Genomic DNA, 19146 nt, shown 5'->3' with positions numbered 1-19146 from the left:
CGTGAATTTTCGGTGCTAATGTTATGTTTTGTGTGTCGTAAGTTGGTTTTTAGGCCAGCGTTGGTCAATACACGCTCGAGACAAGCCCTGTTGACATTTCAGTAGTTAGTATCGCAAGTAAATGGTGTCGCAAGACGATATCTGGGTCACTCTTCGTCCAGGTCCTATGCGTGCGCAATGACGTCAAATTAAACTAGCCGCGCCCCCAAAAACATTTCACTTTCGATATAGGTCACTTTCCCGACGACCTTACGACCTCGCGAGCGCGTCACGACACGCCGACGACGCACTTACGACAGTCTCATGGAGAAGGCCAATTCTCTAACAATACTTCACATTCGATTTGAATTCCGATTGCGTTGTGTGCATTGTAATATTAAAATTAAAAAATATATATTTGAAAAAGCTCAAAAGGTTATATTATTTCAACAACTGGGTATTACAAAAATTTTGATTGAATGAACATTTAGCGGATGCATGATGTATAATGAAAATTAAGCTTGATTTACTATAATCTGCATAAACCAAGCTATATTCAGTCTCCAAAATTCATTTATTTGAAGTAGACCTAGTGTCTAAGCACTTTTGAAATGTCCAGGCAGTCTGTTCGTAGGGACTCTACAACTGGTTCAGACGGCAGATTTTACAGAGAAGAAGCTGTCAAGCAGTATGCTGTTTTTTAATATCATTAAATCTATATCTTATTACATTAAGAGATACTTAAACAATTAAACACTGTAAGATATCAAGATGGGGTTTCTTTTACAATTAAACTAATGTTTATGATCCCTAAACATATTAATTCTAAATCCTATGACATGGCTGATTTTTCAATGCTATCTACGTATTAGCGGCCCACTACAGCGCATGGGTCTTCCACAATGAGAAGGGGTGAAGGCTGTAGTCATAATCGGCTCACAATAGTCTTAATAGAATCCAAAACTACCAGATCTATTTTAACAAATAAATAAATAAATAAATATACTTCGACAATACACACATTGCCATCTAGCCCCAAAGTAACCGTAGCTTGTGTTATGGGTACTAATATGACTGATGAATATTTTTATGAAAAACATACATAAATACTTATAATATAAACACCCAGACACTGAAAAACATTCGTACTCATCACACAAACATTTTCCAGTAGTGGGAATCAAACCCACGGCCTTGGGCTCAGAAAGCAGGGGCGCTGCAAACTGACAATCGGCCGTCACCGATTTTAACAATTGTTTACTAATAGAAATCTAAATTAACAGAAAGTAACATGGGCTATAATTTATTTTAAAAAATTTTTAAGAAATTTACTATAAAATATATTATTTAATAAATATAAATATGAAAACTGAATGATAAATAGAAATTTATGTACTACATGATTAAGTCCACAAAAAAATTCCAGGAATTAAATCTAACTATCGTAGCGAAGGCAACATAAAAGCTTTTATGTTCTCAATTTTAATAAGATCAACGCTAAAAACAAAAATTTTGTACATGAGTATTGTGGTATTGATTCTTGTTCCAATATGTAGTTTTATTGATGAAGCAATTGCTATGAGCCTTGATATGATGATCTCTTTTTACAAACTTATGCTAGTGAAACTGTGGAGCACAGCTAGTTTTATATATATATATAAATAAATAAATAAATAAATAAATAAATATACTACAACAATACACACATCGCCATCTAGCCCCAAAGTAAGTGTAGCTTGTGTTATGGGTGCTAAGATGATTAATGAATATTTTTTAAATGAATAATATACATAAATACTGATAAAATACATATAAACACCCAGCCACTGAAAAGCATTCCTGTTCATCACTAAACATTTTCCAGTTGTGGGAATCGAACCCACGGCCTTTGACGCAGAAAGCAGGGTTGCTGCCCACTGCGCCAATCGGTTCATCTATTTCATCTATCCAATATATATATATATGTATTTTGGATAGATGGAAGCTTTTGTTAAACGACTAAGACACCGGGAGGTATCTTTGCATCGTTCGAGTCCATGTAGGACTGCGGTGCATCAATAATGCAGTTGTATTTATATCAATATACCCACCAACTCTATGTCATGAACATTGGTTGTTAATCAAAGTTTAATTGTTTACCCACTTTATAGATTTACTTTAACACTTTACTCTGTGGTTGTTTATAATACAGAATTAAAACTACATAGCTGAGAGAACGGATCTGTTTTGTTGTACTCTGACTGAACTCACAAAGGTTGCGCTGTGGTGTGGTAGTGGTGGTTTTTAGTATGTAGGTTAGTAAAGTATAGTTTATTATGTATGTTGATAGGTGCATCAGAATCCACACTAATAATAATAGGAAAAGTCCCATAATACAAGTTGGAAAAAAAATAAAAATAAATAAAATTAATTACCTAATTGAAATGCCTTAAACTAGAACAACTAGACAAATCTGTATTGTGTCATTTATTCTCTTCCCTCCCTTTTTTAAGTAAATCTTGTTCTTCTCCTCATTAATCTCTTGAGAGTAGAGATACTCCAAGCATAGATTTCCCCGTTTCCATCACTGAACGAAAGCTTCTTTTTATTGTAATAATTGAAAGACATAGCAGGTAGCTCACCTGAAGGGCAAGCACCGACAGGAGACAAAAATTATATCCCCCCAATATCCAATATAATTAACGTGTCCACCTGTTAGATCACTGGAACGTTTCGAATGAAGTTTACCCGTTTATTATTACACATATGTTATATGGATATTATTTCCACTTGTGCGCCAGTGCTCTGAGTGTTGATAAAGCTGTGGGAGATGATAAATTTATATCCTTTCCCTGGGGAGCCCGTTGGGTCCTAAGGTGCCGGAGTGGTGACCCCGCACCGGAACGCAGCGTAGTTCGGCCCCCAATGAAGTGGACGGATGACATCAGGCGAGTCGACGGGAGCCGCTGGAGGCAAGCGGCCCAGGACCGTGTATTGTGGAACTCCCTACAAAAGACCTATGTCCAGCAGTGTACGTCGATTGGTTGACATGATGACGATGATGATGTGCTGGGAGCGAACATCACCCGCTTTTGAAACTTCCATCACGTAGGTAAACATTGCCGATCGCAAATGACCGTCCCGGGACCTGCAACAGTTTCAACTTACCAGTTGTTCTTTTATGCCCTGGAAAGTACACTTTGCCCATGCTAGCTGTGCTGATGGTGGTAACAAGCACTACGCATGCAAGGAACACGTGCCTACAAAGTGGTTGTGATGAGCTCATAGGGCCGTGTCGTTGTGGCAGGGCGGGCGCGGCTGCGGCGGGCGGCGCGGTGATGCGGGGCGCCCGATGAGCCGGCTGCTGTGCTGCCTGCGCGCGCGCCGGTGCGACATGGGCGCCGCGCTCTCGCACCCCCAGGTAAATAAATCTACTATGACAATACACACACCGCCATCTAGCCCCAAAGTAAGCGTAGCTTGTGTTATGGGTACTAAGATGACTGATGAATATATATATATTTTTTTCATAATCATAATCATTTATTTGCAAAAAACATGTGAAATTATAGATGTTAAAAAAATTATACGGAACAATGTTTTAGCCCATTTAGAGGCATGCAAATCTTAACTTAAAATAATATACATAAATACTGATAAAATACATATAAACAGCCAGACACTGAAAAACATTCATGTTCATCACACAAACATATCCATCACTCACATTCCACCTGTATACTAAATTTCATGAAAATACAATTATATATATATACATAATTAATAATATAAATATATATATATATACATATATATAATTGGATTTTCATGAAATTGAGTATACAGGGGGTTTCAGGAGCAATAAATAGATCTAGCTAGGATTCATTTTTAGAAAATGTCATTTTATTCGTGTTTTATCGATAAAAGATCGGCAACCAATGAATTATAAAATAAAATGTATAAAAAAATATACTACGACAATATACGATGTGTATATTGGCGCCCGATGAGCCGGCTGCTGTGCTGCCTGCGCGCGCGCCGGTGCGACATGGGCGCCGCGCTCTCGCACCCCCAGGTAAATAAATCTACTACGACAATACACACATCGCCACCTAGCCCCAAAGTAAGCGTAGCTTGTGTTATGGGTACTAAGATGATTGATAAATATTTTTATGAATAATATGCATAAAATACTTATAATACACATATAAACACCGAGACACTGAAAACATTCATTTTCCAGTCGTGGGTATCGAACCCACGGCCTTTGACTCAGAAAGCAGGGTCACTGCCCACTGCGCCAATCGGCCGAATAACATTGATTGAGAAGATTTTTTTTTGTTTTTCAGGAGGGAGATGCTTGTGACGGCGTGCTGGCGTCCCCGCCCACCATGGCTGACGTCATACGGTACGTTGCCAAGGTTACTGGTAATAACCATTCCGTCTTATGTCCGTTTTGAACTAAAGACGATAAAGGCCTCGCGTAAGTAACGCCCAATAAAAAGATTCCTAGGCATCCTAGGTTCCCAAAGACGTTCCCATCCTAGGTTCCCAGAGAGTTTCAACAATTAATTCTTAAACGTATAAGGGGGCGTTCATAAAATACGTGAGATTTTTAAGGGGGGAAGGGGGTCGAGTCAAATCTCATCTGATGTTACGTTGGAGTGAGGAGTCTCTGCTAATTTCACGCAATTTTTTTTCTTTATGAAACAAAAAAAAAATTATACTATTTTCGTCCATTTAATCTAGATTGTACATGATAAAGTTTTAATTTTAAATGCAATCGTGATACGATTAAGATCATTCACTAATTCGTTAGAAAGAAAATAATATCATTCACACTTGGACGTTATACATCTACTGACTGTCAAACCACCATATTTGTTTTAAACCATTTGTTTTTTTTCTTTTTACAATAACAATCCAACGCGTTTTCGTTAGAAACCCACATTTTGAAAAATCTCACGTGAGAGGTTGGGGTTGAAGAAAATCTCACATCTCACCAGAGTGGGGGTGGGAGGGACAGAAATTAAAAAAAAACTCCTCACGTAATTTATGGACGCCTCCTAACATATATATTTGTGTTTATTTGTATCATATTGCATGGTTATTATTTTTTCGAGAAAGAGATGAACCGCCGAATCCAACTCGGAAGGCCCGGCGTTCGGGAAACTTCGTGACATCTTCTCGTCTAAAATCCCTCAGTGCCTGAAGACTAAAGTCTTCGAACAGTGCGTGTTGCCAGTGATGACTTCTGGATCTGAAACGTGGTGGCTAACTATGGGCCTCATAAGAAGGCTCAGAGTCACTCAGCGGGCGATGGAGAGAGCTATGTTAGGAGTATCTCTACATGATCAAATCAAAAATGAGCGCGAGTAGGTGTAATGCTTTATCCTTTCATTAAGAAATAACTTACAGAACACAATTTCATCTGCCGGGCGTCCCGTGACGGCTCACACGTTTTTTGGTATAGATAGGCTAATTATTTACCGTGGCGTCACCTCGCTTGAGGTTCCAGCTGAAACATAGCGCTGCATTCTTAGCTATGTAGCATAATGATGAGCTGGAACCTTTTACTAGGTTGTTTAACAACAAGAGGGCGCAGAGTTGATGAAGGTTGTTTGTGTTTTCAGGGAGCGCAAGAAGAAGGCCGGTGGCGCGGGGCTCGGCACTCTGCGACGTCGCCTCGCAGCCGCCGCTCGGAGGCCTCGCGACGCCCGTCCTGACCGAGGTGAGTGAAGTGCCAGCGCGCCGCGCCGCTCGTACTCTCCGTAGGGTGTTTCCTAACGCATCAAATTAACTATTTAGTGTCTGGGTGTTTATCTATATATTATACAAACATCGCCATCTAGTCCCAAAGTAAGACTAGCTTGTGTTATGGGTACTAAGATAACTGATGAATATTTTTATGATTAGTATACATAAATACTTATAATATACATATAAACACCCACTGAACAACATTTGTGTTTATCACACAAATATTTTTGACTTTGACTATAACATAAAAAATCTTGGGTGTTAATTATTGCCCTAACCAGGTTGCTCTTCTAATAATTTTGAATGACAATGTAAGATGGTGATAACAACAAAAAAAACACCCGGGCTTCTTCTTAGACGGGTTTGGAATTGTGCCTAGGGGCCTAGCTGAATAAAGTTATTTGTGACTTTGACTTCTTCTGATAATCTTGAATGACAATGTGAGATGGTGATAACAAAGAAAAACTACCCGGGCTTCTTCTTAGACGCGTTTGGAATTGTGCCTATGGGCCTAGCTGAGTAAAGTTATTTGTGACTTTGACTTCTTCTGATAATCTTGAATGACAATGTGAGATGGTGATAGCAAAAAAAAACACCCGGGCTTCTTCTTAGACGCGTTTGGAACTGTACCCACCTACGGGCCTAGCTGAATAAAGTTATTTGTGACTTCTTCTAATAATCTTGAATGACAATGTGAGATTGGTGATAGCAAAAAAGAAAACACCCGGGCTTCTTCTTAGCTAGCTGCATAAAGTTTGCGCCAAATTTTATAATAAAATGTATTCAAAACCAAATTAGCTTCTTATATATTAAGTAATACCAATAAATTTAAAGACGAATACATTGAATGAGTAGATAATACTAAAATTGAATTTAGTTTAGTCCAATGGCGTAGTGCATTAAATTAACTATAGAAAACTAAGTCTCCTATGTAAGTGACTTAGGTCTTTCTGTGGGAATAAATGTCTTTAAACCTAAACCCAGTTATCAGTGAGTTAGACTCTGCGGGTGTGGCAGGGTGCGAGCACGCGCGCTTCATCCGCGCGGTGGTGGGCCCGTGGCGGCTGGCGGAGGTGTTCCTGCTGTGCGAGGAGCTGGAGGCGGGCGCGGCGCTCCGCGACCTCGCCACGCAGGCAGAGCTGGCGCGCGAGCCCGCGCCCGCGTTGCACGCCGACCTGGCGGCGCTGTACCGCGACCGGTCAGTGCCCACGCAGAGCTAACCGCGATGCGCAAGGATGCGTGGTTTTTTACTAAGGATGTGCAAGGATGCATGGGTTTTGTAACTGGGATGCGCAAGGATGCGTGGTTTTTTACTAAGGATGTGCAAGGATGCATGGGTTTTGTAACTGGGATGTGTTTATCAATGGCGTGTAGGGATGCATGGTTTATTAACTATGGTGTGCAAGGATGCATTGTGTTTTTATCAAAGTCGTGTAGGGACGCATGGTATTTATCAATGGCATATAGGGATTCACGGTTTTTTTTATTAATGATGTGTAGGGATGCATGGTTTATTAACTGTGATGTGCAAGGATGCATTGTGTTTTTATCAATGTCGTGTAAGGATGCATGTTATTTTGCTAAGGATGTGCCAGGATTAATTGTTTTTTATCAATGTCGTGATAGAGATGTATGTTATTTTACTAAGGATGTGCCAGGATTAATTGTTTTTTATCAATGTCGTGATAGAGATGTATGTTATTTTACTAAGGATGTGCCAGGATTAATTGTTTTTTATCAATGTCGTGATAGAGATGTATGTTATTTTACTAAGGATGTGCCAGGATTAATTGTTTTTTATTAATGTCGTGATAGAGATGTATGTTATTTTACTAAGGATGTGCCAGGATTCATTGTTTTTTTTCAATGTCGTGATAGAGATGTATGTTATTTTACTAAGGATGTGCCAGGATTAATTGTTTTTTATCAATGTCGTGATAGAGATGTATGTTATTTTACTAAGGATGTGCCAGGATTAATTGTTTTTTATCAATGTCGTGATAGAGATGTATGTTATTTTGCTAAGGATGTGCCAGGATTAATTGTTTTTTATCAATGTCGTGATAGAGATGTATGTTATTTTACTAAGGATGTGCCAGGATTAATTGTTTTTTATCAATGTCGTGATAGAGATGTATGTTATTTTGCTAAGGATGTGCCAGGATTAATTGTTTTTTATCAATGTCGTGATAGAGATGTATGTTATTTTACTAAGGATGTGCCAGGATTAATTGTTTTTTATCAATGTCGTGATAGAGATGTATGTTATTTTGCTAAGGATGTGCCAGGATTAATTGTTTTTTATCAATGTCGTGATAGAGATGTATGTTATTTTGCTAAGGATGTGCCAGGATTAATTGTTTTTTATCAATGTCGTGATAGAGATGTATGTTATTTTGCTAAGGATGTGCCAGGATTAATTGTTTTTTATCAATGTCGTGATAGAGATGTATGTTATTTTGCTAAGGATGTGCCAGGATTAATTGTTTTTTATCAATGTCGTGATAGAGATGTATGTTATTTTACTAAGGATGTGCCAGGATTAATTGTTTTTTATCAATGTCGTGATAGAGATGTATGTTATTTTGCTAAGGATGTGCCAGGATTAATTGTTTTTTATCAATGTCGTGATAGAGATGTATGTTATTTTGCTAAGGATGTGCCAGGATTAATTGTTTTTTATCAATGTCGTGATAGAGATGTATGTTATTTTGCTAAGGATGTGCCAGGATTAATTGTTTTTTTTCAATGTCGTGATAGAGATGTATGTTATTTTGCTAAGGATGTGCCAGGATTAATTGTTTTTTATCAATGTCGTGATAGAGATGTATGTTATTTTGCTAAGGATGTGCCAGGATTAATTGTTTTTTTTCAATGTCGTGATAGAGATGTATGTTATTTTGCTAAGGATGTGCCAGGATTAATTGTTTTTTTTCAATGTCGTGATAGAGATGTATGTTATTTTGCTAAGGATGTGCCAGGATTAATTGTTTTTTATCAATGTCGTGATAGAGATGTATGTTATTTTACTAAGGATGTGCCAGGATTCATTGTTTTTTTATCAATGTCGTGTAAGGATGTTCAAGGATGTGTGCTTTGCAAGTTTGCTTGCTTTTTTTTTTATCTAGGCTGTGCAAGGACATATGCTTATTTTATCAAGGACATGCATGGTTTTTTATCTAGGATATATACTAAAGTTTGCTAGAAAGTGAATTCTATGTCTGTGCGAGAATGCATGCTTTGTTATCCTGGATTGGTGTGGATGCGTTATTATACCTAAAGATGATAGGTATTTTCCAATGACGATATATTGGACTTTGACTTTGACTTTGCCGCGTTCCAGGTGGTGGTGCGACGTGGAGGTGGTGGGCGCGGGCTGGTCGCTGCCGGCGCACCGGGTGATCCTCGCCGCCCGCTGCAGCTACTTCCGCGACCTCCTGCAGCGGTACCCCAAGTGAGTGCACCCGCTGCCAGACCTCCCGGCCCGTCCCATTATAATCTTAAGGATTACTTCAACGACCAAAAACCTTGGGTGTGCATTCAATATGACGACCCTGCTTTCTGAGTCCTAGGCCGTGGGTTCGATTCCCACTACTGAAAATGTTTGTGTGATGAGCATGAATGTTTTTCTGTGTCTCGGTGTTTATATGTATATTCTTAGTATATCTATATACTAAGGATCAGTATAAAAAGAATATATAAAAAGAATCACGATCAGCCCAACTTTAATTTACAAATTTAAATTTTAACAAAAAATATAATATGTTTATTTTTTTTATTAAAATTTAAATTAAACAGATCCATACCAAATAAAAATATCACACAATTAATAACACGCAAATTATTACAAACATAACAATTAACAAATACAAGAAAAATGGCTCACGTGACCCGATATGCACAGCACACACAGTTCTCTCATTGAGATCCAACGAACATATGATCTTATGACGGTACCTTGCTTGGTTTTATAGGAGGGTCGGCCCTCAGTCGGTATGAGTGGGGAATGCGGCTAACAATATATATAAAAATGTTATGTTGGTTTGTGTACGCTTCAAAAACTCAAAGTTCTGCACCGATCGAGCTGAAATTTTAGCATGATATATAATACGCATCAAGGATTGTTTTTATCTATTTTTCTCAACCATTCAAACACAGCAAAGCGTGGCAGAGTACAGCTAGTTGTCATAAAAATATTCATCAGTCATCTTAGTACCCATAACACAAGCTTTGCTTACTTTGGGGCTAGGTGGCGATGTGTGTATTGACGTAGTATATTTATTTATTTATTTTAGAAAAAAAAAATAGCTGTAACTTCAAATCAAGATATCTTTCGATATTTTTAAACGTGTCAAGATAAAAATCGGTTTATAGTCGATTGGATAGAAGCAGGCGTTACTTTGCGGAAATCCATGATATATCATGAAAATTTGCTATACTCCTCGAATAGCAGGAGACTCTGTACGGTGTAATTTATAATTTCTTCAATCCTTATACTCCACACCGAACAGATCTTCGGCAAAAATACTATCAAAAATACTATTGATATATATATACAGGAGATGTTGAATTAACATATACATATATAAACATAACATATATAATTTTTAATTGTAAAGTCAACATCTCCTTAGGATTCTCCGCTTTCGAAGCGAAGCGTGCGTAGAGGGTACATTGCCGAGGATCAGTTTGGTGTGGAGTATAAGGATTGAAGTAATTAGAAATGACACCATACAGATTCTCCTGCTTTTCGCGGAGTATAGCAAATGAAGCTTAACTTCCATAATATATCAATGTCGATTATTCAATTTAAATAGTCAAAACAAGAAATAGGAGCTAAAGAGTTGATATTTTGCTTTTTAAGCTACATATTTGTTAAATACCTCATAATCGGGAATTCTATTAATTTAATCAGAGATGGTGATAACAAAAAAAATACCCGGCTAAGTTTGTTGTAGGCTCTACTTAGAGCAGGGCGCGTTTGGAACCCTCGTAGCTGTAAGTTAAAGTTGGCGGACGAAGTTATCACCATCCCCTTAAAATTATGTAAACAAATATGTGTGAACGCTTCATAAGTGCCTGTGATAGGCCTACATGAATGTTTTGAATTTTCATTTGAAATTTGAAACGTGATAACAAACTGCTCCAAGGCCGTGGGTTCGCGATACCCACAACTGAGTGGAGAGTTTTATTTGTATTGGTTGTTAGTCTTATGTTTATTTAATGTCATCATCCGATTGTTAAATAAATAAAAAAAACAGAACATTAATTTTTTTTATCTGTATATAAATAAATGAATAAAGAAATGTAGTCCCAAAGTAAGCGTAGCTTGTGTTATGGGTACTAAGATGACTGATGAATATTTAAATGAAACAAGCTCTGGAGGTGTGAGGAAGTTTCTCAGCGAAGTTTGTTGTGAATGTTTCCAGTTGCGTTCGCGTGCCGCTGGAGGGCGCGGGCGGCTCGTTGTCGCGCGTGGAGGCGGACGCCGTGCTTCTGACACTGTACGCGGGTTCGGCCGCGCCTCGCTTAGCCACCTGCGACACTTGCGCCGGTGAGTCACCGTCCTATCAAAATCCCATTACCATTGTAGTAATATAAATGTTACTACAGTAGTCTCGTGTAGGATAAGGACATAAGAGTCTTAATATATATATATATACACAATATATATATATATATACTAGCTGTTGCCCGCGACTTCGTCTGCGTTTGATTTTGTTTTTTGACGTGGCATTCAGTTTAGTTGTAGTTCTAAAAAAATTTAAAGTATTCAGAGTCGCTAAGCCTTAAATGAAGAATTTGCCGCTGTCGAGTGTAGAGTTCTGTCCTTTATCTCCAACCACAGTTTGGGCAAAATTAAACACATATTTGAACCTCTATAGTACAAAAATAATTATTTAAATCGGTTATAATTTGTCGGTGTTATGGTGTAAAATCGTCAAACACTCATCCCCTCTCCCAAAGGAACCATGCTTAATGTCGAGATAAAAAGTATCCTATATTCCTTCTAACACTTCCAAGAATTTGGTACAAAGTTTCATGAGGATCAGTTAAGTAGTTTTTGCGTGAAAGCGTAACAAACATATATATATATATATATATATATATATACATATGTAAAGAACTCTTTTCTCGAATTCATATATAAAACCTTTTCTGAAAGTCACCAATATTTTTGACAGTGATAAGTGACATTTAAAAAAGATGTTTATTTTATGAAGTGATTATTTGATTTTAAAGACCCGAAGTAAGGGCTTTAAATGTTGTTTCTTGTATTTTCACAGAAACGCAATTTCGTCTTTATTTCAACTACCCATTGAAGGGAGTATTATAAACATTATTATATATATATATTTTCTTTTATTATAATAATATGGTTGTTTACAAATTTTGAGCTAGCAAGTATCGTTTCATAGCAACCATTGACCCACCATGCTGCTACAGTCCCGTTTGGTGGGCTTCAAGGAGTATCATCACAATATGTTATTTATTTTACCCTGCACCGACAGCTTGTGACCAAGTGCTCTCGAAGGCAGGGGGTGAACACCGTCAAAATTCAAAAAAATTCAAAATTCAAAATTCATTTATTTCAAGTAGGCCTAATATAAGCACTTTTGAAACGTCAAGTCTGTCTGTTTGTAGTGATTCTACCACCGGTTCGGAAGGCAGATTCTACGGAGAAGAAGCCGGCAAGAAACTCAGCAGTTGCTCTTTTCCAACATCAACAATTTACATTTTGCATTTTAATATTTATTTTTCTATCTTGTGAGAGCTGAAAGCGGAGCCGGATGCTTCCAAGCAACCTTGTCATTAAAAAATTCATCAATTGTATAGTAACCTCGCTGTAATAAATGTGTTTTAACAAATTCTTTAAACTTGTGCATTGGCAGGTCCAAAATCACCTTAGGAATCATATTATAAAAGCGTATACTCAATCCCACAAATGATCCCTGTACCTTACGCAGACGATATGCAGATGACACTAATTTATGACCATTTCTTGTAAGTCGACTGTTTATGTCCACTTTTTGTTTATAAAGACTAATATGTTGTCTTACAAATACTATATTGTTATAAATATATTGTGAAGCTACAGTAAGTATGCCTATTTCTTTAAACTTCTCAGGGAGGGATTCGCGTGATTTAAGTTTATATATTGACCGTACAGCTCTTTTCTGCAATATAAATATAGTTTCGATATCAGCTGCTTTACCCCATAACAAGATTCCATAGGACATAACACTATGAAAGTACGCAAAATAAACTAGCCTAGCTATTTCAACGTCAGTAATCTGTCTAATTTTTCTGACTGCATAGGCAGCCGAGCTTAGTTTACCCGCTAGTGAATCTATATGGGCACCCCACTGTAGCTTATTATCCAAGGTCACGCCCAGAAAAACTGTGGAAGTCTCTATTTTTAGTGTTTCACCATTTATCATTATATTTTTATCAATTTTCTTTACATTTGGTAAGATAAATTAAATCAATAACGTAACTCCGAGCTTACAATCCAAAATTATAAGACAGAAAAATTCTGTACTCTCTTTCTGCAATTCTTGGTCCGGCACGTGATTTGAGTTACCATTATTTTTGACGGCCGATTGGCGCAGTTTACACTGACCCTGCGTTCTGAGTCCAAGGCCGTGGGTTCGATTCCCACTACTGGAAAATGTTTGTGTGATGAGCATGAATGTTTTTCAGTGTCTGGGTGTTTATATGTATATTATTCAAAAAAATATTCATCAGTCATCTTAGTAGCCATAACACAAGCTACGCTTACTTTGGGGCTAGATGGCGATGTGTGTATTGTCGTAGTATATTTATTTATTTATTATTTGTGCCAGCACTAGAAGAAGCTGATAAAACTGTCTAATGCGTTTTACAGTTTCATTGATGGTAACAATGTTGTTCGCAGGCTGGGAGCGGGGCAGGAACGCTGACGTTGATCTGGACATCATCAGCGTCGAGAACAGCACGCGTGAGTTGAAGATTTAGATTAAACGAGACGGAACCTGCTAGCCCTGCAGATATATATCGCATTCGTTGGAAAAATATTTGTTACTTTTATTTAAAACAATAAATTAAAAAAAAAAAAAAAAAAAAAAATTAACGTGTCCACGTGCAGGAGAGAAAAGCTATATCCCCTGACATGGGATGAAAAATGCAATACACAGGGATGGTGTTCCATAGTGACATTCTTCATCAGTCTGTTACTGCTGGTGTGAATCGCATACTTTAATGACCCGCATCGCCCGTGTGATAAGAGTCATTCTTCAACTGTCTGTAGCTGCTAGTGTGCAACGCATACGACATTGACCCGTATTGCATTTGTAATAAGAGTATTTGTCTGTTACTGCTAGTTTGAAATGCAAACAATATTGAGCCGTATCACCATTGTAATAAGAGTCTTTCTGCAACTGTCTGTAACACTCTGTTGATGTAAGTGAATCGCATACTTTAATGACCCGCATCGCCCGTGTGATAAGAGTCATTCTTCAACTGTCTGTAGCTGCTAGTGTGCAACGCATGCGACATTGACCCGTATTGCATTTGTAATAAGAGTATTTGTCTGTTACTGCTAGTTTGAAATGCAAACAATATTGAGCCGTATCACCATTGTAATAAGAGTCTTTCTGCAACTGTCTGTAACACTCTGTTGATGTAAGTGAATCGCATACTTTAATGACCCGCATCGCCCGTGTGATAAGAGTCATTCTTCAACTGTCTGTAGCTGCTAGTGTGCAACGCATACGACATTGACCCGTATTGCATTTGTAATAAGAGTCTTTCTGTCTGTTACTGCTAGTTTGAAATGCAAACAATATTGAGTCTTTCTGCAACTGTCTGTAACACTGTTGATGCAAGTGAATCGCATACGATAATGACCCGTATCGCACTTGTAATAAGAGTCATTCTTCAACTATCTGTAGTTGCTAGTGTTCTACGCATAGCATATTTACCCGTATAGCTATTGTAATAAGAGTCTTTTCTCAACTGTAGCTGCTAGTTTAAATCACATACGATATTGAGCCGTATCGCGCTTGTAATAAGAGTCTTTCTGCAACTACTTTGAGTGTGAAATGTATACGATATTGACCCGTATCGCTCTCGTAATAAGAGTCATTCTTCAACTGTCCGTTGGCATGTCCCCAGTGCGGCGCGGATGCTCGTGCGGCGTGGCGACGCGCGTGGACGCGGCGCGACTTCGGCGCCTGGGAGACGCACTGGGCTTCTGCGTGGACGCGCTACACCGCGACATGCGGTACCTGCTGGACTCCGGTGCGTGCGAGTCGAGTCAAGCCAAACAACTTTATATATATAAATAGCTGTTTCCCGCGATTTCGTCTGCGTTTGATTTTATTTTTTGACGTGGCATTCGATTTAGTTAAAAAAAAAAATAAGTTTTCAGTATTGCTAAGCCGAGAATTAGTCTAGACTAGTCATATTTGAGGGCGTGCCCTACTGCGCGCGCACGCCAAACGGAGCTCAGTTCTGCTTCAGCACCAGAGATAGAATGACGTTATACTTAATTGCTGTCCATTTGCATAATCCCTATCCCTACTAATATTATAAATGTCAATGTAAGTTTGTTTGTTACGCTTTCACGCAAAAACTACTCAATCGATCCTCATGAAACTTTGTACACATATTCTTGGAAGTGTTAGAAGTAATATAGGATACTTTTTATCCCGACATTAAGCTCGGTTCCTTTGGGAGAGGGGATGAAAGTATTTGACGATTTTACACCATAACTCCGACAAATTATAACCGATTTAAATAATTATTTTGGTACTATAGAGGTTCAAATATGTGTTTAATTTTGCCCAAACTGTGGTTGGAGATAGAGGACAGAACTCCTCAGCGGACAGCAGCAAACCCCTCAGTTAAGGCTTATCGATACTGAAAACTTTATTTTTTTTTAGATCAACAACTAAATCAAACGCAGACGAAGTCGCGGGAAACAACTAGTCATTTCATAAAGATTATAATTATTAAATGTTTTCTTTAGTTATGTTTATTATTTTTTTTTTTTTTTAGTTAAAATAAATTGTAATTGCTTACTATATATTTCTTGGGTGTGTGTGTAACCACCAGGGTGGTGCCCAAACGCATACGATTGATTCACCACAAATCAGCCCGGCAGATGGCGCTGGGTCCGCTAGTTATATTATAAAAAAAGCTTGGCTGTGAATTGTTGCTCTTCTAATCATTTTGAGAGAGATGGTGAGATGGTGATAACAAAAAAAAAACATCCGGCTAAATTTGTTGTGGGCTTCTTCTTAGAGCAGGACGCGTTTGGAACCCTCGTAGCTTTAGTTCCAAGTTTAAGAATATGTTTATCGCCATCGTCTCGCTACTGTGTAATTCTCATGTAATGTACGCATCAAAAGTGCCACCTATTGGCCTACTTGAATAAAGATATTTTTGACTTTGACTTTGACTTTTATTTCTTTGTTCAAATAGGCACAGAGATGGCACTTTTGATACGTACATTACTTATGCTTCATATTAAACTCCACGTAGCGCTTCTTGGAGACAGAAATTATAATTTGTAACTTTTTGTATATTGAATATTAATATTTCATGTAAGTTTTTTAAGTTATACTTCTTTTGGCGCGTTACGGAAAAATTATGAGAGTAATTTCGAGCATGGAAATACATGGACATTGGAGTAAAATGGATCTTATTCGCACTGTATAGAACTCAAATTTGCCCGAGATCTTTAGCTCGGGTTTTTGTGAAACAAAAATCAGTAATACAGTATTGCGACTCTATAACAAGTGACATTAGGTCCATTTTAGTTTGATGGTGCAGAGTTTGATAAGCGAATGCGACTCCTCGATTGCGAGTGACCAAATCTTGTACTAAAGTTTTGTAGCAAGTGTGACAACGCGACTGTCGGCAGGCGAGCTGTGCGACGCGCGACTGTCGTGGGCGGAGGGCGCGGCGGCCAGCTCGTACGGGTTCCGCAGCGCGCTCGAGCTGCCCTGCCACCGGCTCCTGCTCGCGGCCAGGTCGCGTTTCTTCAGGTGACAGTGGACTGCAAGCTTAACTACACGAAATAAAACCAACCCGTGTGCCGTCACGGCAAATGGCATGACGCAATTATGCCGTCACGTTACAGCTCTTGGCCACCTTAATTGCCGTCACGGCAGACGACGTGCGCTAAGTAAAGCAGACTCGTATGCCGTCACGGCAAATGGCATGACACTAGTTTATGCCGTCACAATACTGCTATTGACTCGCTCCCAGATAGCATGACGCTCTGCGCGCCTTTCAAGTGAAAACAAATCTTATGCCGACATGGCAAACGGCATGATGCTCGTTTATGCCGTCACGTTACCGCTCCTGTCTACCTCGATTGCCGTCACGGCGAACTTTAAAGAAAAACTGACTCGTATGCCGTCACGGAAAGCGACATGACGTTCGTTTATGCCGTCACGTTACCGCGTTTCATTCCTTCGATTGCCGTCACGGCGAACGGCATGACGCTATTATGCTCCCCTCTGCAATTTTTTACCTGAATTCTGTTTTGCCATAATCTGCTTGTTTCGTCAGTTATGGCCGAACACTGCGTTATGGCCCTTTATTTGTAAGGCTTTGCCCAGCGGTGGGAGTGACGCTGTGACACCTCGCTTGCAGGAGCGTGATGTCGCGTCGTTGCGGCGTGGCGGGCACCAGCGCTGGCGCGGTGTGCGTTGACGAGAAGGTGCTGCCGAGGAGGTTCGCGCGCGCGTTACTGCACGCGGCGTACACAGACCAGGTTCGTACCGGTACGACGCATGTGTCTGCGCTCGCTTTAGCAGCGCTAGGTTAAGATAACTGATTTACAAGTTGTAGAAAAAAAATACTCGGGTTCAACCATTACATTAGCTGTTTGATTGCACCGCAGGTGGACCTGAGCCTCATCAGCAGGAGCTCCTCATCACCGTCGTCCACCACCAGCGCGGGCAGCGGCGGAACGGTGAGGAAACGATATTTAACACTTTTTTTGTTTTTTACATCACGAAGCTGCGATAGTTTGTGGTGATAGTGGCAGTGGCACCATTTCGGGGTGTCCGAGTTCGATCCTCGCCTCGAACCTTAAACGATTTGTTTTTTAAATTCTACAATAAACAACCCATTGACATCTTGGAGATGTCTCTTAAAAAGTTCAAAGTTTGTATTAAATGTAAAATTATAGAAGTCCCATTATTTTATAAAGAACTACGTAAAAGAAAAAAAAGTTTTGGTGTGAATGATTGCTCTAACCAGGTTGCTCTTCTAATAATTTTAAAAACAAACAAACAAAAAAAAAACACCCGGCTAAGTTTGTTGTGGGCTTCTCCTTAAAGCAGGACGCGTTTGGAACCCTCATAGCTTTAGTTTTAAGTTAGTAGAATGTTGCGGATGTTTTTATTTTATTTATTTATTTGCATTGACTGTTTGTGTTTCAGTTACGAGGCAGTGTATCGCGCGGTTCGGCGGCGGCCATGTTGGACGACGCGTTCCAGCTCTACGAGATCGCAAGGTAACATGTCTCCCACATCCGGATCGAAGGACCAATTTTTTTTTGGTACTTCGACTCGACAATTTTTTTTTTTAAAGTTGTTTAAATACTATCGCGTGAGATCTCTGGTATGTCTGTCAATCAGATGTTCATAAAATTTTTAGTCGTATTTTTAATTAGACGATGCCAACTGACAGTAGCTATTGACATTTTGTAATATAATGTTGCCATATTTAAAGTAATAGTGTTGCGTTTAGTTATATAAATATTTTTTTTATGTTCATAAAATCTACGCTACAGGCTGATTGACACAGGGTTCTATGTTTATTGGCGACGGTTTCCGTTACCATCCGGTTTATTATTATTATAATATATAATATATAAAAGGACCGATGGAAAGGTGATTGAGCTGGAAGAAGTGGTGAGCAAGTTGCGCTGGGATATTATAGGATTGTCTGAAGTCCGGCGAGAGGGGGAGGACTCGATAATCTTGGAATCCGGCAACTTGTTCTACTACCGGGAGGGTGACCAACAGTCACAGGGTAGTGTCGGGTTTATCGTCCACAAATCTCTCGTCAACAATGTTGTAAAAGTCGAAAGTGTGTCGAGCAGGGTAGCGTACCTTATACTCGGAATTACCAAACGGTATTCGTTGAAGGTCATACAGGTAATCTATTGGTTGGCAATATGAATTTATAGTTATCAAAAGTTTCATTATATACCCACTTTATAAATTTACTGTAACATTAGACAGTATTTAATAAATAATTTTCAAGAAACAATTAAAGTTATATTTGATTATATAAATACGACTGCATTATCGATACACTCCATCCAGTCCTGTATGGACTCGAACGATGCAAAATCACAACGTTTACACATTCCATAAAAACACGTTCCAGTTGTGGGAATCCAACCCACGCCCATCGACTCGG

The 19146-nt window shown here is 38.9% G+C and overlaps 1 protein-coding gene across 1 annotated transcript in view; it reads left to right on the top strand.

Annotated features, from left to right (window-relative positions):
• Positions 1-3962: 3962 nt before the first annotated feature.
• The window catches only part of LOC120635518 (BTB/POZ domain-containing protein 7), a 37558-nt gene continuing 22374 nt past the window's right edge, over positions 3963-19146 (top strand). The window contains exons 1-12 of the mRNA XM_039906538.1: positions 3963-4033; positions 4308-4366; positions 5592-5689; positions 6736-6916; positions 9062-9172; positions 11148-11272; positions 13637-13699; positions 14875-15000; positions 16628-16751; positions 17365-17485; positions 17615-17686; positions 18159-18232. Coding sequence (XP_039762472.1) covers positions 3965-4033; positions 4308-4366; positions 5592-5689; positions 6736-6916; positions 9062-9172; positions 11148-11272; positions 13637-13699; positions 14875-15000; positions 16628-16751; positions 17365-17485; positions 17615-17686; positions 18159-18232 — 1223 coding nt within the window. The 5' untranslated portion in view covers positions 3963-3964. The remainder of the gene's footprint in view (positions 4034-4307; positions 4367-5591; positions 5690-6735; positions 6917-9061; positions 9173-11147; positions 11273-13636; positions 13700-14874; positions 15001-16627; positions 16752-17364; positions 17486-17614; positions 17687-18158; positions 18233-19146) is intronic.

Source organism: Pararge aegeria, chromosome 27 (assembly GCF_905163445.1).
Source record: "Pararge aegeria chromosome 27, ilParAegt1.1, whole genome shotgun sequence".
In the NCBI taxonomy this organism is placed as follows: Eukaryota; Metazoa; Arthropoda; class Insecta; order Lepidoptera; family Nymphalidae; genus Pararge; species Pararge aegeria.
This window is presented reverse-complemented; position numbering and strand designations above follow the sequence as displayed.